This window comes from Apus apus, chromosome 3 (genome assembly GCF_020740795.1).
Source record: "Apus apus isolate bApuApu2 chromosome 3, bApuApu2.pri.cur, whole genome shotgun sequence".
NCBI classification, from domain to species: Eukaryota; Metazoa; Chordata; class Aves; order Apodiformes; family Apodidae; genus Apus; species Apus apus.
The window spans coordinates 18,937,766-18,956,396 of NC_067284.1; the positions used below are offsets into that span (position 1 = coordinate 18,937,766).

The window sequence follows — 18,631 nt, forward strand, 5'->3', positions numbered from 1 at the left end:
GCTAAAAAACTTTCTGAGTATTTAAATATAGTTATCTTTGTCTTACCTATCCTGAAATGTATCTTTGGTTATCCTAACAATTATAACTACAATCTAGTTTTTCTATCATACTATTTTTACATCACTCCAACTGAAATAATGGTTAATTTTCTATAGTTGCTGTTGGTGTAGTGGCATTGGTAGTGTGGTAGGATGAAATGTCCTTGCCTCAGTTTATATGCTATGTTCAGTTATTAGTGCTCATGTTTTGTATATATAATTTCAGAGGTGTTCTGCAAATGGTGACTCACAGTTTAGATTTAAGATACAGCTAAAGGGGTTAGCATTGCACACTCTATAGCAGAGTCAAAAGAGCAAAGTGGATCTCCATCCTGCCACATAAGCTTTTTATTCAGTAAACCTAAGCCTTTAGATGGATGTGACTAAACTTTCCGACCTTGCACAGTTCTGCAGTAGGTTTTTACAGGGTAGCATGTTCCTCTCTCTCACTCACAAACTACACAGCCCAGCCACAACTGACCTCTGGCTGTCAGTAAATATCCCAGCATTGTTTTCTACTATGCAGTGTGGGCAATAACTTGAATAAAAAATGCATTTGTTATGGAGTTAGTGTACTAAAGCTGTCCTAGGATTAAAGCTGTCCCAGGCTTCAGTTAACACTATAGATGCAATGAGAACGAAAGTTCTCTGCCCCTTATACTTGGCCACAGTGTCACTCTTGAAGGGAACAGCAGCTACTGGGCTGCTTGTTGTGCCTAAAGCATGACACACTTAAAGAGGAAGGTACATTGCATGCTACACCTGTCTCATGCCATTATCCTGAGCAGTACAATTTATTGCTCTGAGAAAAGTGCAAAGGGGCATTTACAATCTCAGAAAATTTGTTGTTGTATCTTATGAGTTGTAAGATGAAGGTGATTTAGGGGGCTTTTTTTTTTTTTTTTTTAAACATGAAGAAGCTTTTAGTAATTATACAAAGTGCTTTAAAAGGATAGTGATTTTAACACCATAGGATATTTTGAGGAAAATGAATGGAAAAGCCTGTTTATGTTTGGTTCTCTGAACTCTCCAGGATACCTAATTATTTCTGGAATTGTAGAGTTAGTTTTCCTAAGGTTGTGTGAAAAGTTGTCATTGTATTTATGATCTGGTGTAAAAGGCCATGTCTGCCATCTCCTTTTATTATTCAGTCTGTCACAATATTTTTCTTATTACAAAAGAAATATTTCTATTTAAAATTATCCATTTTATACAGTAGTAGAATTCTTAACTCTGCTTTTAGTCAACACTTTCTAAGTTACATATAACAGGTTATCTACTTACATATCTAGTGACTTCAGTTATTGATATTTTATGATCTTAAATGGTATATAATGCTTTAATAGCAGGGATCCTTTATGCATTCACACAGTGGAAGCAAGAAAATTGTCTCAAGTGAAACTTAGGCTTGTGTTGTGACAGTGTTTGAATTTATCTGTAGAGGTGAGGGTAAATGTATTAAACTTATTCAGCTGTTTTGAAAGACTTAATCATAAGAGGTAAAACTCTTTCAAGAAAGATACTTAAAAAGTTGTTTAAAATCCAAAAATTTGACTCAGTGTCAGGTCTATCCAGAGTATAGGTTCAAATGGCTGCATGAATAGTTTGAGTTATAACACTAATATGAAGACCACACTGAAATGGATTTAACATAAAATTCCAGCAAAAAGCATGTTTATACTAACTTCTATTTTATCTTGCCTCTACTTTTCACATTTGGCATCATGGGCTTTTAAGTATGTGGTCACGTGGGAGTTCAGCTGCTGAAACTAAGCAAAAGCCTAAAGCTAAGCAGGGGCATCAGAGCTGTCTTAGTGAAGTAAATGTTTGTGCCAGGTAACTTTCAGGTGCAATCCTATGGAGGGGACTTGAGTGTGCATCATCGTTGAGCAGAATTAATTAGTTGAATCATTTAATGCCAACTAAATATTGTATGTTGTTGTTAACAAAAAACGTTTACCTTTCTCAGGAAGTTTCACTGTTTTTAATGCATATGATGTTTTTGTACTAATAAATAGAAGTTTTGATTAAAACCAACTGTGAAGTAGTCTAATTCACTAAACATTAAGAAAAAGAATCATACTTTGTTCCTTGTTCACAGGAAATATTTGAGGAAGTAACAATGTCCTTCTATTTCCTATAAGGGCAGCAGAGGAGAGCCAGGTCCTGCGGGTCCTCTTGGTTTACCAGGGAAATGGGTAAGCTATTTATTTCCATAGTCAGTGCTCATGTTTTTTGAAGGAACTATGGCATCTGCACTTATCCATTTATCCATGCAGGTGACTGAAAATAACATTAAAATGAGTGATTGTTGAGGGTTTTTTTCAGTCCTCTGTGACAGTGCTAATATTAGCAAATGCTGTTTTAAAGCATATGGAGACGTGTGGGACTTTTTCTTCTGCTAAAAACATCCATAAGTCCTGTGATGTGCAAATATAGGTTGCACACTCCTGTGTGGGCTATGTGTATGGGGGAACAGAAGTAGTGAAAGGCTGGCTTTCTGTTAACAGCTACGGGAACTAAGGAACAGAGCAGCTTATGAATGCTACCTTATACCAGTGCTCCAGCAGTATTTACACAGCAACACTCAGAAGCCATGCTAGGCAGGTTCTGGCTGAAAGAGCCTGCTGTTACAGAGGAATAGACAAATCACAGAGTGTAAGTTCTTAGGCAGGATTTTTAAGAACTAGACTGTCACCAAGGGAATAGAGGGTGGAAAGCCCTGCAAGCCATTTTTGTTATGTTTGTCAGCAGTAAAATCAGAGTAAGACACTGTTTAAAGGGCTGTATTTTGGATCAGGTCTATTTTCATCAGATAATCCTGTTTAAAGTTAGGACTGTTACAGGAGTACAATTTTCCTCCATCTGCTTGTCAGGGTATGGCTCTTATTTGTTAATTCTAAAACAGACTTTCTTTGATTTACTTCCACAGGGTCCCCAGGGTGCTATTGGACTTCCTGGACTGCCAGGTCCTCCAGGCCTACCTGGTGGTAAGGGTGACCGGGTAAGAAGTGTGCTCATATGTACAGACTGCAGTTTCATGTCAGGAGTAAATACAATAATTTGAGCACTGTTTGCAGTTTTTGCATTAATCAATGCCTGGTCAAATCAATGTTGGTGAATCACTTTAGGCAATCAAGTATTCCTGTTGGGCTTGTGCGGTTTTAATACTCCTTTTTAACAGACCATTGTCTCTGTCTACTATCCTGTTTGACTGGGAATAGTAGAAGGTATGGAATACACATTGCTTTGTCCATACCTGCACTTTCTTGCTGGAGAAATGTGAGCTGTTGTCACTTTGAATGACATCAGGGGTTGGCAAACCTGAATGGCCTTCTAGTCTGGACAGGTGCATTTTCTCAATTTGTTTAACTGCTTGAATTGAAGACAAAAGGCCCTTTTCACACTCAGAATATCTCTATTCTGTCTCTTTAAATGTGGTTGAGCTAAAAGTTAAAGGCTTTTTTGGTCTCTTCTTCCAGTTTCTAATTGATTGCAATGAGTGTCTTGTTCTGCAAAACCCCATTCTGCTATACTATGCTCAAGGGGCTTTACTGGTTCCAGTGGCTGATATGTCTTAAATCCCTATATTAAGGTTTTGACTGCCTCTTTGTGTTTTGGCTTACATTTGCACAGTTTTCCTTTTTGTAAAAGTGAATAGAGTGGGTGAACAATGATAGAAAGTTAAGGTATGTTTTCTCCAGCACCCTAAAGCACCCATGAGCTGCTGTATTACTATTGTATTTTTGCAATTGTTCCATTTTACTTAAGGTGTTGTCCAGTGGAATTGATGCACTCTCTGCAGATTACTAGGTATCTAAAAATTTGACTTCTTTAGTTGTTCCCTGCCATTTTTCAGGTGGAACCTCAGCTTCTGCTTTGTATAGTGTTTGCCACACTGCTGGTGCTTCTTCCCCCACTCTTTTAGGGGAAGTCTCTCCAGTCAGAATATCATCTATGTATTGGTACAGTTCCACATCCTGAGAAAGTGAGGCTGTCTGTAGAAGTTCAGCAAGTGCAGCATGAACAATTGTAGGGGAACGTTTATCACCATGTGGGAGTCTGTTAAAGGTGTAATGTATACCTTCCCAAGTAAATGCAAGTTTATCTTTATCTTGCTCCTGCAAAGGGACTATAAATTACAGATCTCTCACATCCTGTACCATCATCCGTGGGTGTGCAGCTGCTCATAGCATGGTGGTTAAAGTTGCATTATCAGAACTGTGCTGGCATGATCTGTTTGCAGGCACCATCTCCCTGTCTGGCCCTCAGACTGTCCAGACAGGTGATTTTTATGGGGAATGGGTTCTGGAAATAATATGCCAATTTTCAAGTCAGCTTCTATGTCATTTCTTACTGTGGCACATGGGTAATTTTTGAATCAGGGAGTGCAGGGACTGCACAGATTATGCAGAACTTATTCTGTGCCTCCAGAAGCAATTAGTGATACTACTTGCCATACTGCTGACTATGCCAAGTTGTTGCAGGGGAGATTTTAACTGCTTGAAGAACCATCACCAAAGGTATCAGCAAAAATGGTTTTATTGAAATACAGTGTTGTAAAAGGAAACTTAATGAGTTTGATGGCAAAGTTCAGTCTATTACTTACCGCAGACAACATAATAATAATAATTCAAAGTTACGAAGACAAAATCTCAGTGCACTGTAAGGCAAGGTTATGTGTGATATCGGTCACTTACCAAAGATCTGCAGTTGCTAAGGGATCTCTCAGCCTCAAAGAGTAATCTTGAGAGGCATCCCAGCTTAAGAGATCACTGCCATGCAGCGAGCTGCTTAGTAGAGAGATCTCAAAGAAGCTCACTCATACTGTCATATTTATGGAAATAAGTGTTTGGGCTCATACTCAAATTATGTGCAATGGAAAAGGTAAGCATGAGATTCCTTGTGCCCACAACTTTCTTTGTTCCTTGACAAATGAGTTTTGGAAGAACCATTCACATGTTAATCACATAGTTGTTTTCATCAGTACTTGCCATGTCATCCTGTTCCTGTGCAGTTTTTCAGAGACTAGGCTGGAAGTAGAGAAGTTCTTGGCCTGGTTACAACCTATGCCTTTACCTCCTTTGGATGGGAGCCTGAACGAAACTGCTGCTAGTTTAGTCAAGCAGCTGAGTGCATCTATCTCACACCTACCATACTATAGCAGAGACAGCAATACAAAACAGTTGTACAACAGTGGATCATGCTTCAGTGAACCTTGTGGAATAGTTATGCAAGTAGGTAACGGATGATGGCCAAACCCTTCACTGGAGACATTCAAAACCCGCCTGGACATGTTCCTGTATGACGTACTCTAGGTGATCCTGCTCTGGCAGGGGGGCTGGACTAGATGATCTTTCGAGGTCCCTTCCAACCCCTAGGATTCTGTGAAGCCCCAGCAACCACCACTTAAACTGTTTTTGATTCACATAGTTTGAATTGATTTCAGACATTCTGGTTCTGTCTTTGTAAATTAAACACCACCAGGGCAAGACCCAGACCTTGGCACTAGAACATGATCCTTTTCCCTGTTAAGTAGTGTAGCCCCTAGTATGTTTTTGGCTAATGCCAACTACCAGTTTCTTTAACAAATCCTGGACATGATATGGGAGGAATTTTTTAAAAGTAGACAAGAAGTATGTAAAAAAAAAGTGTCTGTTTTCATATTTTGATATCTTACCCTATAGTCTCCTTTGAAATCGTGGAGGTTCATGTAGAATAAATTCAGATAGTTTCAGCAGTAATTTTTGTTTGCTAATACAAATATTATAGTTTCACAAAAGCAAAAGCTTCTTCCATCTCAATCTTTTCTGTTGGAAGTTTTTATGCTCTAAAGAAGAGTAAGAGGAGAAAAAGAAGCCTAAAACTACATTAGGTTGGAAATCAATGTTTTTTTGTGTGAGCAACTGGAAAATCTTAATAAGGCATGATTCTGAGAACACTTCAGATGAAATAGTTTCAGCACTGTTTGACAAAGTTGGAATGTTAAATAGGCCTGTGATTTCCCCTGCTTAGCTTTATGGCTAATTTAGTATTGGCTTTTTGTCCTCAGGAACATGAGAAAAATTCTGAATTCATTAAACTGTAGATGTAACACCAGTTTTTGTGCCTGTACCTTATGTGAATTAAATGGATCTCTGAAATGGGAGAGAAAATGTTATATCCCTTGTTTGTTTTAGAAAAAAAAAATATTTATTTATAGTTATTTTGGAGTGTACATGTTTGAATGTGCTGACTGCAAAGAACAGGTGTGATTTGTTTTCTAACAGAACAAAAATACTAAGGGTTTCTTGAATAATATAGTCTTCTACAAACGAAACACTTACACTATAGAAATAAATTTCATATATTTTAAATGAATCAGGTCAGTAATTTATTCCTCTTTGGTTCTTGCCTGTCCACACTGGTACGTTTTTTTTATAGGATTCTAAGATAAAGCATAATAATTTTATTATACTTTTAAAGGAATATCACCTTTAAGATACAAGCCATTCAGCATTGACTGTAACAATCAGGATTCTAGACACAATTCTGCTTAAAAATGTTGAGAATTAAACTGCAAGTGAGACAAGATTGTGACTGAACTTGTGGATGTCTCAGTGTGCTTACCCCACATTAGCAGGACTGGTAGGGCCTGCAGCAGTATGGAATACTTAATAGGGCTAGAAAAACGGATTCAATTACTGGATTTTTCTACTTGTATCTTCTAATCTATTTGCAGAAATTTGTAGCAAATGCAAGAGCATCTGCCATGTAAAGGGGAGATCTAGAGTTTGACAACCGGTGTGGCAGTGGGTTATACGTTCCATGCTATTACTTGCCTTCACTCTGTCACCTTAATTATATAGTAAGATTCAAGTGCTTTCATTGTCATTCTTAAAAATGTGCAGCTTTAAAGGTGTCTTGCATTAATTCTGGATTGTAAGGAGGATTGAAGGTAATTTAGTATGCTTTTGAACCTGCAGTTTCAAATTCTGAATTTTTACTTTTTTTTTTTAACCTTCTAGGGCTCAGTGGGTGAACCAGGACCTAAAGGTGAACAAGTAAGTTGTGTTATGGATCATGGTACAAATGCTGCAGTACATTACGTTGACTAAATTTGAATGCTGACAATATGTCTCTTTGATATAGGGTGCACCTGGCGCAGAAGGAGATGGAGGAGAAAAGGGTGACTTAGTAAGGCATTATTTTCTCTTTTCTTGATCTATTATTTTGTTGTCTTAAGTTAAAACTTTAAAAGTATTGTTGGAGTGCTACAGGGATATGGTTTGGTCATTGAGGAAATAGTTTAATTCAGGTCAAACAGGAGCACAGATAATAAATAACTCAGACACAATGGAAATATTTTGTATTACCTTTATCTTTGGAAATAAGATGTAGTAATTGTCTGTTAGGGAGAATGGTCTGGGAAGAGTCTTTGGCACCATGATGTTGCTGGAGGAAGGTGTATTCACCACAGGAATGTGACATGTTGTGAATTAATACGGGTAATGCTTGCAACATGTGCCCTTGGGTAAAGAGGATTTGTTTTCTTACATGAAGTGCAATGCACTAGTCCAGTTGCTCCTATGGGGCCCCATCCAGCAAAGCCAGAACTTGATCTTTCCAAAGCAAGCAAACTGCTGGCTATTTAAAAAACAGTAGCCAGGCTGTGTGCTGGAAGTGAGCACTCTGCAGTTCTGAAAGGTTTTTAAAGTTAATTAACAGCCCTAGTGAGCTAGATGTCCAGTAATATAGCTATACCATCACTACAGATTCCCAGGAAGCAATGTTCAAGTGTGCTTCCAGTTAGTCTGTTTTTAAACTGGTAACAGTTGTTGTTTCTGTTTCACTGATGGCCTGTTCATAAATGGACAAAGTGACATTTCTGAACTTTTAGAAAGAAATGATTTCACTAATGAAATTTAGAAACTGGGTAAATACGATTTTCAGGAATCTCTCCAAGAATAATATGAAAATACCAAAGAAGAAGACTTAATTTAGTTCATTGTGGATTACAAGATATTTAAACTTTTTAAAATCCAATTAAGATGGAAAACTAAAAACTTCTGCTTAGTGGAGCTGCTATTCTCAGTCAAGCAACAGTGGGATCTCAGGGTTTTTCAAGCTCGGAGCCAGGCTGCTGGGAAGAGGAACTTCTAGGGATTTGGCTCCTTTAGAGCACATTGGGTAGACACCTGCTAGGTTTCTGTTGCCTTTTTTTTTTTTTTTTTTTTTCTTTTTTCCAGAGCTAAGATAACACTGTAAAATATTTATAATTCCGTCAAACCAGAAAATTCTGATTAAATAATGCTTCCTGTAAGTGTTTCCAAGCAATCTACTATCCAAGATTGTTCTGTGTTGTACCTGTGGTTTCAGAGGTTAGAGCCATGTGTCTAATTCTAAGATAAGCATTACAAAACCAATGAAATAAACATGCTTTATTTTCTCCTTACAGAAATGTTTTTGAGAGAGGACTTTTACAAAAAAATTTAGTTTTATTTCCAAATGAATTGTAATTTGAGATGCAAGCTTGCATAAACCAACTAAATATGTGAACTACTTTTTTTATACTGAATTTTTTTTTACTGCATTTGTAATGTATAAGGTAATGGATACTCTCTTCTAATATTGTTTGTCTTATTTTTGCTTAGGGTGATATGGGATTACCAGGGGCAAAGGGAACTGTAAGTATAATGAATAACACTGTTACAGAAATACAGAGATCTAGTTGATCAGATAAATGATTTTCTGATTTAAGAAAATACAAATACTGAGCTGAGCTCTTTATTGCAGTTAAATTGAATGTGTTTCAACAGTGTTTCTTCTCTTTAAATTTTGAATACAGTTAATATTAAAATTAATAGCTTTGGAAAGGAATGCATGTCCTGAATTCTAGGCTCCATGAAAGAGAAGCATCATTCAGCAGCAGTTTTTCTGGCCAACTAATTTTTTTTTTTTTTAATTTTTTTTTTTAAGGAAATGAATGCACTCTTTGTATAGTAGGTGTTGTATAGAAAGGAGGCTCAGTGCAGTGGCTGCTTGCAGTTTGTAATCTCTGCACTGTGAAAAAGCTGGCAGCAGGACTGTGATGCCTGTAAAAGTAGAAGTATTTATGGCCCTACATTTTTTTCTTTATTTATTTAAGATAGCTTTGATGTGAAAGGTGAACAGAAGCTTGTAAGTCACATAAAAAAAAAGAATTTGAGAGCTGCTGAATGCGTTCTTTTATTTCAGGATGACTGAAGAGTGAGATTGTTACAGCAGCTGACAGTTCGGGCTATGATACTAACATATCAACAGTCCTGCCTTCAGGGAACCGAGGCTGACCTTAACAAAAAACTATGCTTTTTTTCTCAGTGGCCTCTGTGACTTCAGGTCTAAGCTAGAGAGTGTGTAGTACTTCTGATCAAGATCTTACAAGAAGTACATGAGGAAGAGAGAGTAGAGCAGAAATCCACAGTTTTATCTGTGTAGATTTAAAAAATCCCGTTCTCTTGATGAGACCTTGCAGGGCTTGTTATCCTGGTGGGTACATATGCAGGGATGAGTAATCCCCCAGGGAACCTGATAACTCACCAGGCTGGACATGAAAGGAATGATGGCTTCCTGATTGTATAGTCCACAAAGGGAATTTTGCCATCTTAAAATATCCATTGAAGTATGTTCTTTGGGTTTTCTTCTGACAAGGTTGTTTTGCTTGAGGGTAGGAAGGCTCTACAAAGGAACCAGGACAGGCTGGATTGATGGGCTGACAGCAGTTCTATGAGGTTCAATGAGGCTAAGTGCCAGTTCCTGCACTTCAGTCAGAACAACCCCCAGCAGCACTACAGGCTTGGGGAGGAGTGACTGGAAAATTGCCCAGCAGAAAAGGACCTGGGGATGCTGGCTGATAGCTGTATGAACATGAGCCAGCAGTGTGAATAGGGGGCCAAGAAGGCCAACAGCATCCTGGCCTGCATCAGGAATAACATGGCCAGCTGGAGTAGGGACTGTGCCCCTGTACTTGAGGCACTGGTGGGGCCATACCTTGAGTGCTGCTTTCAGTTCTAGGTCCCTCACTATAAGAAGGACATTGAGGAGCGTGTTCAGAGGAGAGCTACCAAGCTGGTGAAGGCTCTAAAGAACAAGTCATATGAAGAGTAGCTGTGGGAACTGGGGATGTTTAGTTTGAAGAAGAGGAAGCTGAGGGGAGATCTTATCACCGTCTATGAGGACCTGAAAGGAGGTTGTAGGGAGGCGGGTGTTGGCATCTTCTCTCAAGTAAATAACGACAGGACCAGGGGAAATGGCCTGAAGTTGCAGCAGGGGAGATTTAGATTGGATATTAGGAATAATTTCTATACTGAAAGAGTGATCAGGCACTGGAACAGCCTGTCCAGGGAAGTGGTTGGAGGTATTCAAGAAACATGTAGATGTGGCACTTCAGGGCATGCTCTAGTGGCTGAGGTTGGGTTTTTTGTGGGTGTGTTTTTGGTGGAGTGTGTGTGGTTGGTTGTGTTTGTTTGGTTGTGGGTTTTTTTATTTTATTTTTTTATTTTGTGCTGATGATTGGACTCTCTGATCTCAGAGGTCCTTTCCAACCATGACAATTCTGATTCTGTAAGATGCGGCACGGATGGAACTGAAATGGCTCCATCTTGTGGATTTAACTGATACCACAGTTGAGTAATTTGTTCCTGAGCATCTCTTTCAGCAGGTGGTGGTTTTTTTCTTTTCCTCCAGTAGATTTGGGAAGGCATGAATATGTGGATTTTTTTTTCTAATTTTTTTTTTTGTCCTGCTCATTTTGGATTTTTTTTGGGTTTTAGTTATTATTTTTCTTTTTTGTACTACTATTGATTAATAGTAATAAAATAACTGGCATTAAAAGTACTCAGAGGTGCCTGTTGGTATAGTTCTTACTCTGAATGATGTTTACCACTTTCAGAAAATTTACTGGAGCAGAAGCTATAGCTTTATTTACTAAATGTACTTAACTGGACATATTGAGGTAGCCATAAAAATAATTTCCTCCCCCAGGGGTCAGGATACATATACCAGTAAACTAACTCTACTCCTTCCCTGAGTGAAATAAGCTGGCATTAGTTTGTCAGCCTCAGTTTGTGTGAGGATGTTCCTTCCCCTGTGCCATCAAACTCAAGCATAGGCACTAGAACCTGTGAGAAGTGAGCTCTGGCTCAGACAGATGTAAACAAACCAGAAATGTGTGTTCCCAAGCAGCCTGGAGTTAGACAATACAGGCTCACATGGTGGTACTCTTTATGAAAGGCATTTGGAGCAAGGAAGGAGCTGGATTTTTTGTAACTTAAGAAGGATTTAATGTCTAGAATAGTTGCATGTGACATGCACAAGAGCAGAAGGCATGTACAGATGATCTGTTCCTTGACAAAATAACCCCTAATGTCTTGTACCTGTGCCTATGGATGCTAATTTGCCACTTTTGACAGAATATCTTACTTTTCCACTTCTCCCCTTTAAGTGAGGAATACAGACCTCTTTTAAAGTTTATAAATTACACAACTGATGACGCCAGCTGCTTATTTAAAAAGAAGCTGTTCAACCACTCTACATTCCAGAGTTCATTGCTTTGCATTTGCAGATAGCTCCTGTTACCGTTTTGGTATGTCAGAATGAGCCTAACACCAGTATAGCAGTCCACTGAAATTCCTCTTTGATTGTCAGGTTGGTAATCCTGGAGAGCCTGGTTCCCGTGGGCCTGAGGGAAGTCGGGGACTGCCTGGCATGGAAGGGCCACGAGGCTCACCTGGACCACGAGGCTTGCAGGGTGAACAGGGTGCCCCAGGTCTGCCTGGCAGCCAAGGCCCAGCTGTAAGTACTAGTTTCCTGTAACTGGTATTTCTTGAGCACGCAGCTGTCACTCACACCACTGCTTTTCTTGCATCAGGAGATGTGTACACATGCAAAATGCAAGTACCACGGTGGAGTTTGAAATACACTGTACCTCACAACAGACACACTGATGCACTAGAGAAATCTTAGGCTTATAAACAGTCAGGTCCGTGGCTCCTCAGCTTTCAGTTCAGTTCCCTTTTCTTACTCCCACCCCACTGCTGTAGTGTGAAGCTACCACAGTTGATACAAAGGTGCATCACACATGGTATCTACTGGATGTATCATGTGCAGTATCTACCTTGATAGTCAAATTACTTCACCTGGAATAGTTGCAGTTTCAGGGACTGGAACATCTTTTATTGACCACCAGTATTTTTTACATCAGACACACTTAGAAAATGTATTGCAATATGAACTGTTTTTTAAAAAACTATTTTTTTTTTAATCCTAGGGAAAAGAACCAACTGATCAGGACATTAAGCAGGTTTGCATTAGAGTTATGCAAGGTAAATATGCTAAAAAGTATTTGTTGTTTCATGTGCGTTTAAGTCAGGATAATCTACTGCTGTGGAGGCAAACAAAATTTTCCCAGTCTTATCCAGAACAAATAGCATGGCCTCAGCTGGAAACCTGGCAGAAAAAGTTTGTAGTTCTAGCTGAAGCTGTTTTCATTTCATCCTCTTGAGAGCCCCTACAATTGTCAATACTGTCATACTTAATAAAGAAAAAGTAAATCAATCCAAGTGGGTCCCTGGAACCTTGTCAGCTTAAAGACAACCATAACTGAAGTTCAACTCCTGAGGAAGCTTTGCCCACGGATTTCTATCCCCAGTCTTCCTCATGTATCTGCTAGCAATAGTTCCTGTTTTATTTCAAATTCTGTGCACCACCCTGTCACCCACCCCTCATCTTAACTTTTCTTGGTTGCAGACACAAAATAACTACTCTTGCCAAGTGATGCAGACTTTATATGTCATATGGAGTTGTGTGTGGCTGTTTCCAGAGGAAGTTATTTCTAAGGCATTCTTGGAAGATGGCCTAGAATAGAAACTGCAAGCAAAGAGAGGACTGCTCTCATGCTGTTACAGCAGTGGCCTGTAAGGGGGAAAAGAGAGCAGCTAGCTTAGACCACTCCAAGGAATGGCATGCTGAGCCTGTACCTAATGAAGAGCAAAGCTCCTGTTGATTTTTCTTAAGAAAAGATCAACATACAATTTTCAGTTTTTATCAAACTTGAGCTCATGAGCACCAATTTGAGGGGTTTTGTTCATCTGAAAAAGAAGGCTGGGACTTTGTTTCCAGGCCAATGTAGATGACTGCAGACATGCTTTTCAGCTGCTCCTTCTTGCAAAGAGGGATCTTAGCAGGGATTAGCAAGTAGTTACAGTGAGAGATAATTGCTATTTTAAGAGGTAGCAAATGCATGAGTAAGTTTTCTTACTAGATGGCTGAATTTAAATTACACAGAAAATTATAATGACATTTCTAAACAAACCATATACTTGCAAGTCATTTCAGCTTGCAAACATTAGATATTTAAAATGTAGGCTTCAGAGAGTGCCTGTGCTGTTTCCCTCTAGTAGCACTAAGATAATACCTTAGAATCATAGAATCACTTAGTTTGAAAAAGACCTTTAAGATCATCCAGTCCAACCATTAACCCTACTCTACCAAGTCCAGCACTAAGCCATATTGCCAAGCACCACATCTAGACAACTTTTAAACACATTCAGGGATGGTGACTCAACCACCTCCTTATATGTAATGATCTTTGTAAATAGCACTGTACACAGGTAAGGGGCTGGACTGTGATGTACTGAGTTCTGTAGCAGACAATACATGTTTTTCTTCACTGAACATGTGAATCTCTCCATTCAGGTCCACTTACTGCTTTAATTCTGTCCTCACGTCCTTTGCAGAACAACTAGCTCAGCTGGCAGCCAGTCTTAGGAGGCCAGAATTTGGTGCTCCAGGTCTTCCTGGCCGACCAGGGCCACCAGGTGCTCCAGGGCCTGCTGGTGAAAATGGCTTCCCAGGGCAGCTTGGACCTCGTGGTTTACCTGGCCTTAAAGGTCCCCCTGGTGAGATTGGGCGTAAAGGTCCTAAAGGTAAGAAATTATCCAGATTTTTTATGTGTGTTTTTTTGTTTGTTTGGGTTTTGGGTTTTTTTTTGTTGTTGTTTGTTTGATTGTTTGTTTTAATTAGAGGTTGTGGATGTACATTGTACACGTTGTTTCCTGTAACTGTTCCCTCAGTTGCTCCAGTGATTAAAGAGCACATTGGCCTGATCTCAGCAAGACTTGTTTATAAATCTTTATTTTGTCATCAAATCACTTGTACAATATGAGAAAGGACAGGCATCTGCCTTGAACTAGTAGTGAGCAGCTGAGTCAGATTCTTAATATTAATTTTCCCTCTCACAGACTTCTGAGGTTTGTGTTTTTTGTTTGCTGAAAAGTTCCAGCAGCAACTCACTCTTTCCTCCACTCAGTCTGTTTATGGACCTCACTTCCTTGTGGCCCCAAAAGTGAAGACAAACAGCTTAATTTGCTAATCTCTAGCCCAATTTTCAGAGTCTATCCAGTTACAAGTGACTGATAACAATCTGCCTCTTTTATTTGGGTATAACACTTGAGCCATTTAATATCATTGCACCATGCACCACAACCTATTGATTCTTTGGCAAGAACAAATCCATAATAAAATTTACTGTCTTTATACTTTATAAAAAAACCTTGATCTAAATGAATCTCTTTTGTTCCTGACTAGGGAGGGTTTACACACCTCCAGAGGATTCTATAGTAGAATTTTCTGCAAAGTCTTATGACCACTGTGTATGAGTTTCTATTCAGCAGTGATTTCAATTTGTTTTCTTGAAGGAAGGTTTTATTTAAAAATTGTATTTCTGCAGAAAGCTTGTCTGTTGCTGGATTGGAGCATTTACTTTTGTCTCAAGTTGTATTTGAAATTGAAATTGGGAAAACCTTTGAGAGAAGGAACAGAATAGAGAAACACAGCAAACACTAACAGCATTGTTGGTTGCTGGAGCTCTGCTACTGTTTTAATTTAATGTAATGTCATCTGTATTCAGAGAAGCAACAAAAATGGAGAAACAAAGGTGATACAATATGCTAGATTTGATTAATCCCACAGCAGTGTCCACTGTGTTAATATTAAAAATACATATAATCTATAGAGCATACAGAAAAAATCCAAACAAGCAAAATGTCTTGTTTCCATCAGATCCCAAGTTACCTTACAATAAAACTTGAAATACAATTACCGGTGAAGAAAAGTGGTGAATGCTCCCATGTGCAAGAGCTGTCATGATGGTGCATGGCAGGCATTCTGACAAAAATCTCAGTGCTCCACTCTGAGTTCCTGGTAGTTGCCAGAGTTTCACAGAGGTCACAGAGATCAACAAAGTCAGTTTGGGCAATTGTCTGAGATGGGGGTGAGAGGAAAAGGTACCTAGGACGTGGTAAAAGGGAAAAGGAAGAGAATGTTGAGAATGGTTTAGAAGGGCATGTTGAAGAGGAGAGAGAAGCACAACAATGTGTTACCATGAGACAGAGCAGAAGATAAAAAGTACAGTGAGTTTAACAGCATCAACAACAGTAGACTCAAGCTTGAGGAAGGATGTTAGTGACTTTAATGAGCAATCTGGGGTAGTGAAGGAGGACAGAGTCAGAAATATGAAGCTTGAGAGGTAATCAGCAGTAAGCACTATTCCAAAGTGTTGAGCAGCTGGAAATAGCAAAAGTGTACCCAGGTAACCTGGCACTGGTGCTTCCAGTAGCTGCATTTACAAAGACAGGCTGAATCTCCATGCTGACTAGGCAGTCTGAAGAGCAGAGGCAGGATCTCTCCTTTAGTTAGTACCCTGTGTGCACCTTGCAACTTGGACTTTTGTACTGACTCCTGTGTTTCTTTAGATAGCTTCCTTGTCTTCTACTGTGCCATTTCTAGGCAAGCCCCAAACTCGACAGTCTATTCCAACTCTCCTCACTGCATTACAAGAAAGTATGGAAGTATAAAGTAGCTTTCTCTTACTGGGATGCTTCTTGTTAGGAGCAACATATAAGTTTGAAGAAAAGCTGGACACCCTCCAAAGAGAGGTGTCCATAATACCAATATACAAGAACAAAGTCCTTTGTTTTACTGTTGTGAGTGTCTTATGTGGGTGTAAACAAAAATACTGTGATGTGTACAAGCCAGCTTCTCTTTTCTTCTCTGCACTAGCTGGGTCAAGGACCAGCACTTGAGAATTTTCACTTACTAGAGGAGTTCACATGGTCTTGCAAAAGCCATTTGCCAGTAACCTTAGTCTGTATTCCAAAATAGCCTGTGTAGTTCTGTGAGTTTAGTTTATTTCTGTTATATAGCCTGTGACATATTTCATGTGGTACTGTTCAGCCTGAGGTGTTTTTTTTTTTTTTTTCCCCTTCAACATGTCTACTGCTAAGTATAGATCAAATGCTAGAAAAATCCAAACAAACCCCAAACTTCTTACAAACACGTGTCAGGACATCAGTCAAAGATGTTAAGACTATATACAGACACCTGAATTATTTGCTTATTATCTGTTTACCTCTGAGAGGGAACTTACTGAAAGTAATACTCCAAGCAGGTTGTAACAAATATTTCCTGAATTTGCTTTAGGTGAACCAGGAGAACGAGGAGAAAGAGGATTTCCAGGCAGAGGACTGAAAGGTTACCCTGGACCAAGAGGTCTTCCAGGTAAATATAACAAGGATAAGGATAAAGAAGAAAAGATGTAGTAAAATTTTATTCAGAACTAATACCCCAAGATGCCTTGATGAGATAAAGGGTGTCCACTAAGAAGTACACTTTCAAAGAACAGTACTTGAGAATTTTTACTTCATAGGTAATAATAAAGTCCCAAATTAGAATTAAAAGCTCTTTTACTTAAGAGCTACCATGCCATTTATCTCACTGTAGAAAGATTAGGAAAAATTTATACAAAGCATAAAAAAAAAAAAAAGTACTTTATGTATTTATTTATAAATAAAATCAAACAACAACAAAAAAGGTCGCAAACCCCAGATAATCTCATTGGCAGCCACAGCAGTCTTAAACACCTCCATTCGTAATTTAGGACATTCAAAATACAATTCTGGTTTGTTTTAATGGTAATTAAGTGCAGTGTTATGTAACAGGGATCCAGGGCAGATTCTTGCTGGTAAGTGCAGCACAACTGGCCTCTAGTGGCCACTGAAGGAAAAGAAGCATTTCCATCGGTATCTCTCCACAAAACGTTTCAGTGTGTATATATATATATATAGACAAAAACTACCAAAAAATTGTTCTTTGTAAAAAGGGAGGGAAAAAAGTCAGTTGAGTATGTGCTGATACCTAGGATGTTTGTGAAACCCGGAGCTGTCTTCTTTGGAAATTTATCATTGGAAGAGGCTTACTAGAAATCACTGTCTTTCATCCCTTCAGTGAAGATTTAGAAGTAAAAAATGCTTTACTACTCAGCAGTTCCACTCTATAAATCTATTTCCCCAACACATCTGAGTGGAAACTAAAAATAAATTCCTGGTGTGCCTCTTTCTGGAGAGGTAACATAACTCTGGAGCAGTGAGTAGCATTTACATCCTCATATGCATAGCCAACAGTGTGGTCTGCACTGCTGCCATCAGTTGGCCTGCAAAGCTTTTTGCTGCAGCAGACCTACTTCAATGTAACTGCAGAGGGTTGGGCCTGAAGTGTCACTGCTGCAGCTCTGTGAACACAGCCTGGGTGTCTGTGAGAGAAAAACTTCCTCTAAGCAGGCACCTCTCTGGGGAATCCACTGAGAGCAATGCAATGATGTCTTCATACAGCTTCTAAGAACAGGATGTTCAGTAAAGCTACATGTGTACTATGCAAGTCATGTGCTGCCCATTTTAAGACCTGCATCCGCTTTTCCAGGTGAACCAGGCAAGGCCAGCTATGGCCGGGAAGGCCGTGATGGTGAGCGAGGCCTCCCCGGGGCAGCCGGTCAGCCTGGGGTTCCTGGTCCTCCTGGCCCTCCTGGCCCTCCTGGGTACTGTGAGCCAGCGTCTTGCAGAGTGCAGGCAGGACAGAGGGCTGGTAAGAACATGAAGGGGCCATGAACGGGCAATGCAAGTGCCACAAGATGTAAGCATTAATTGACTCTCTACACAAACAGCTGAGAAAAAAGTCAGGATTGAAGGAGAAATACAAACAAGGAGAAAACAGTAAACCAAGGTTTCAGTAAGGCATTTTTAACATAGTGGTTGTACATTCTTTCTAAAGGTGTACTTAGCAACAGACATTGGAACAATGGTGCTTACAGAAGTACAGAGGTGCTGCCTTCTGGTTGTTTCTGCTTTTGGAGAGGGAAAAGAGGCACTTCTCTATTTTTATTTCTTTTTAACAAAAAGTTTCTGTGATTTCTCCACCTCCCCCACTTAATTTCTATGTATGACGTACAGACTTCAGCCATCAAATAAAAAAGGAACAGGTTATTTACTTCATCTGTAGCTATTCTATTATGCTTAAAAAATAAATTCCAGAGCACTCCTGAGCAAATTACATCACTTCATGCACTGTCATTTCATTGTATGCATCTGCTGTACAGGACATGCTAAACCTCCCTCAGCTCTTCAGTTCAATTGTGAAAACACAGCTGGGGGGCTGTTCTTAGGAAAACCTGCCACCTTGCTGCCTTTTATCCTGTAGATCTCTGTACAGGTATCATCATTGGGTTCTCATGAATAAGCCATGT

The 18,631-nt window shown here is 39.3% G+C and overlaps 1 protein-coding gene across 1 annotated transcript in view; it reads left to right on the forward strand.

Moving 5' to 3' along the window:
* Positions 1–18,250, forward strand: part of COL9A1 (collagen type IX alpha 1 chain) — a 65,905-nt gene extending 47,655 nt beyond the window's left edge. The window contains exons 29-38 of the mRNA XM_051614130.1: positions 2,184–2,237; positions 2,972–3,043; positions 7,047–7,082; positions 7,171–7,215; positions 8,673–8,705; positions 11,704–11,850; positions 12,326–12,380; positions 13,794–13,982; positions 16,537–16,614; positions 17,812–18,250. Of these exons, the coding sequence (XP_051470090.1) occupies positions 2,184–2,237; positions 2,972–3,043; positions 7,047–7,082; positions 7,171–7,215; positions 8,673–8,705; positions 11,704–11,850; positions 12,326–12,380; positions 13,794–13,982; positions 16,537–16,614; positions 17,812–17,996 (894 nt within the window). The 3' untranslated portion in view covers positions 17,997–18,250. The remainder of the gene's footprint in view (positions 1–2,183; positions 2,238–2,971; positions 3,044–7,046; positions 7,083–7,170; positions 7,216–8,672; positions 8,706–11,703; positions 11,851–12,325; positions 12,381–13,793; positions 13,983–16,536; positions 16,615–17,811) is intronic.
* Positions 18,251–18,631: the final 381 nt, after the last annotated feature.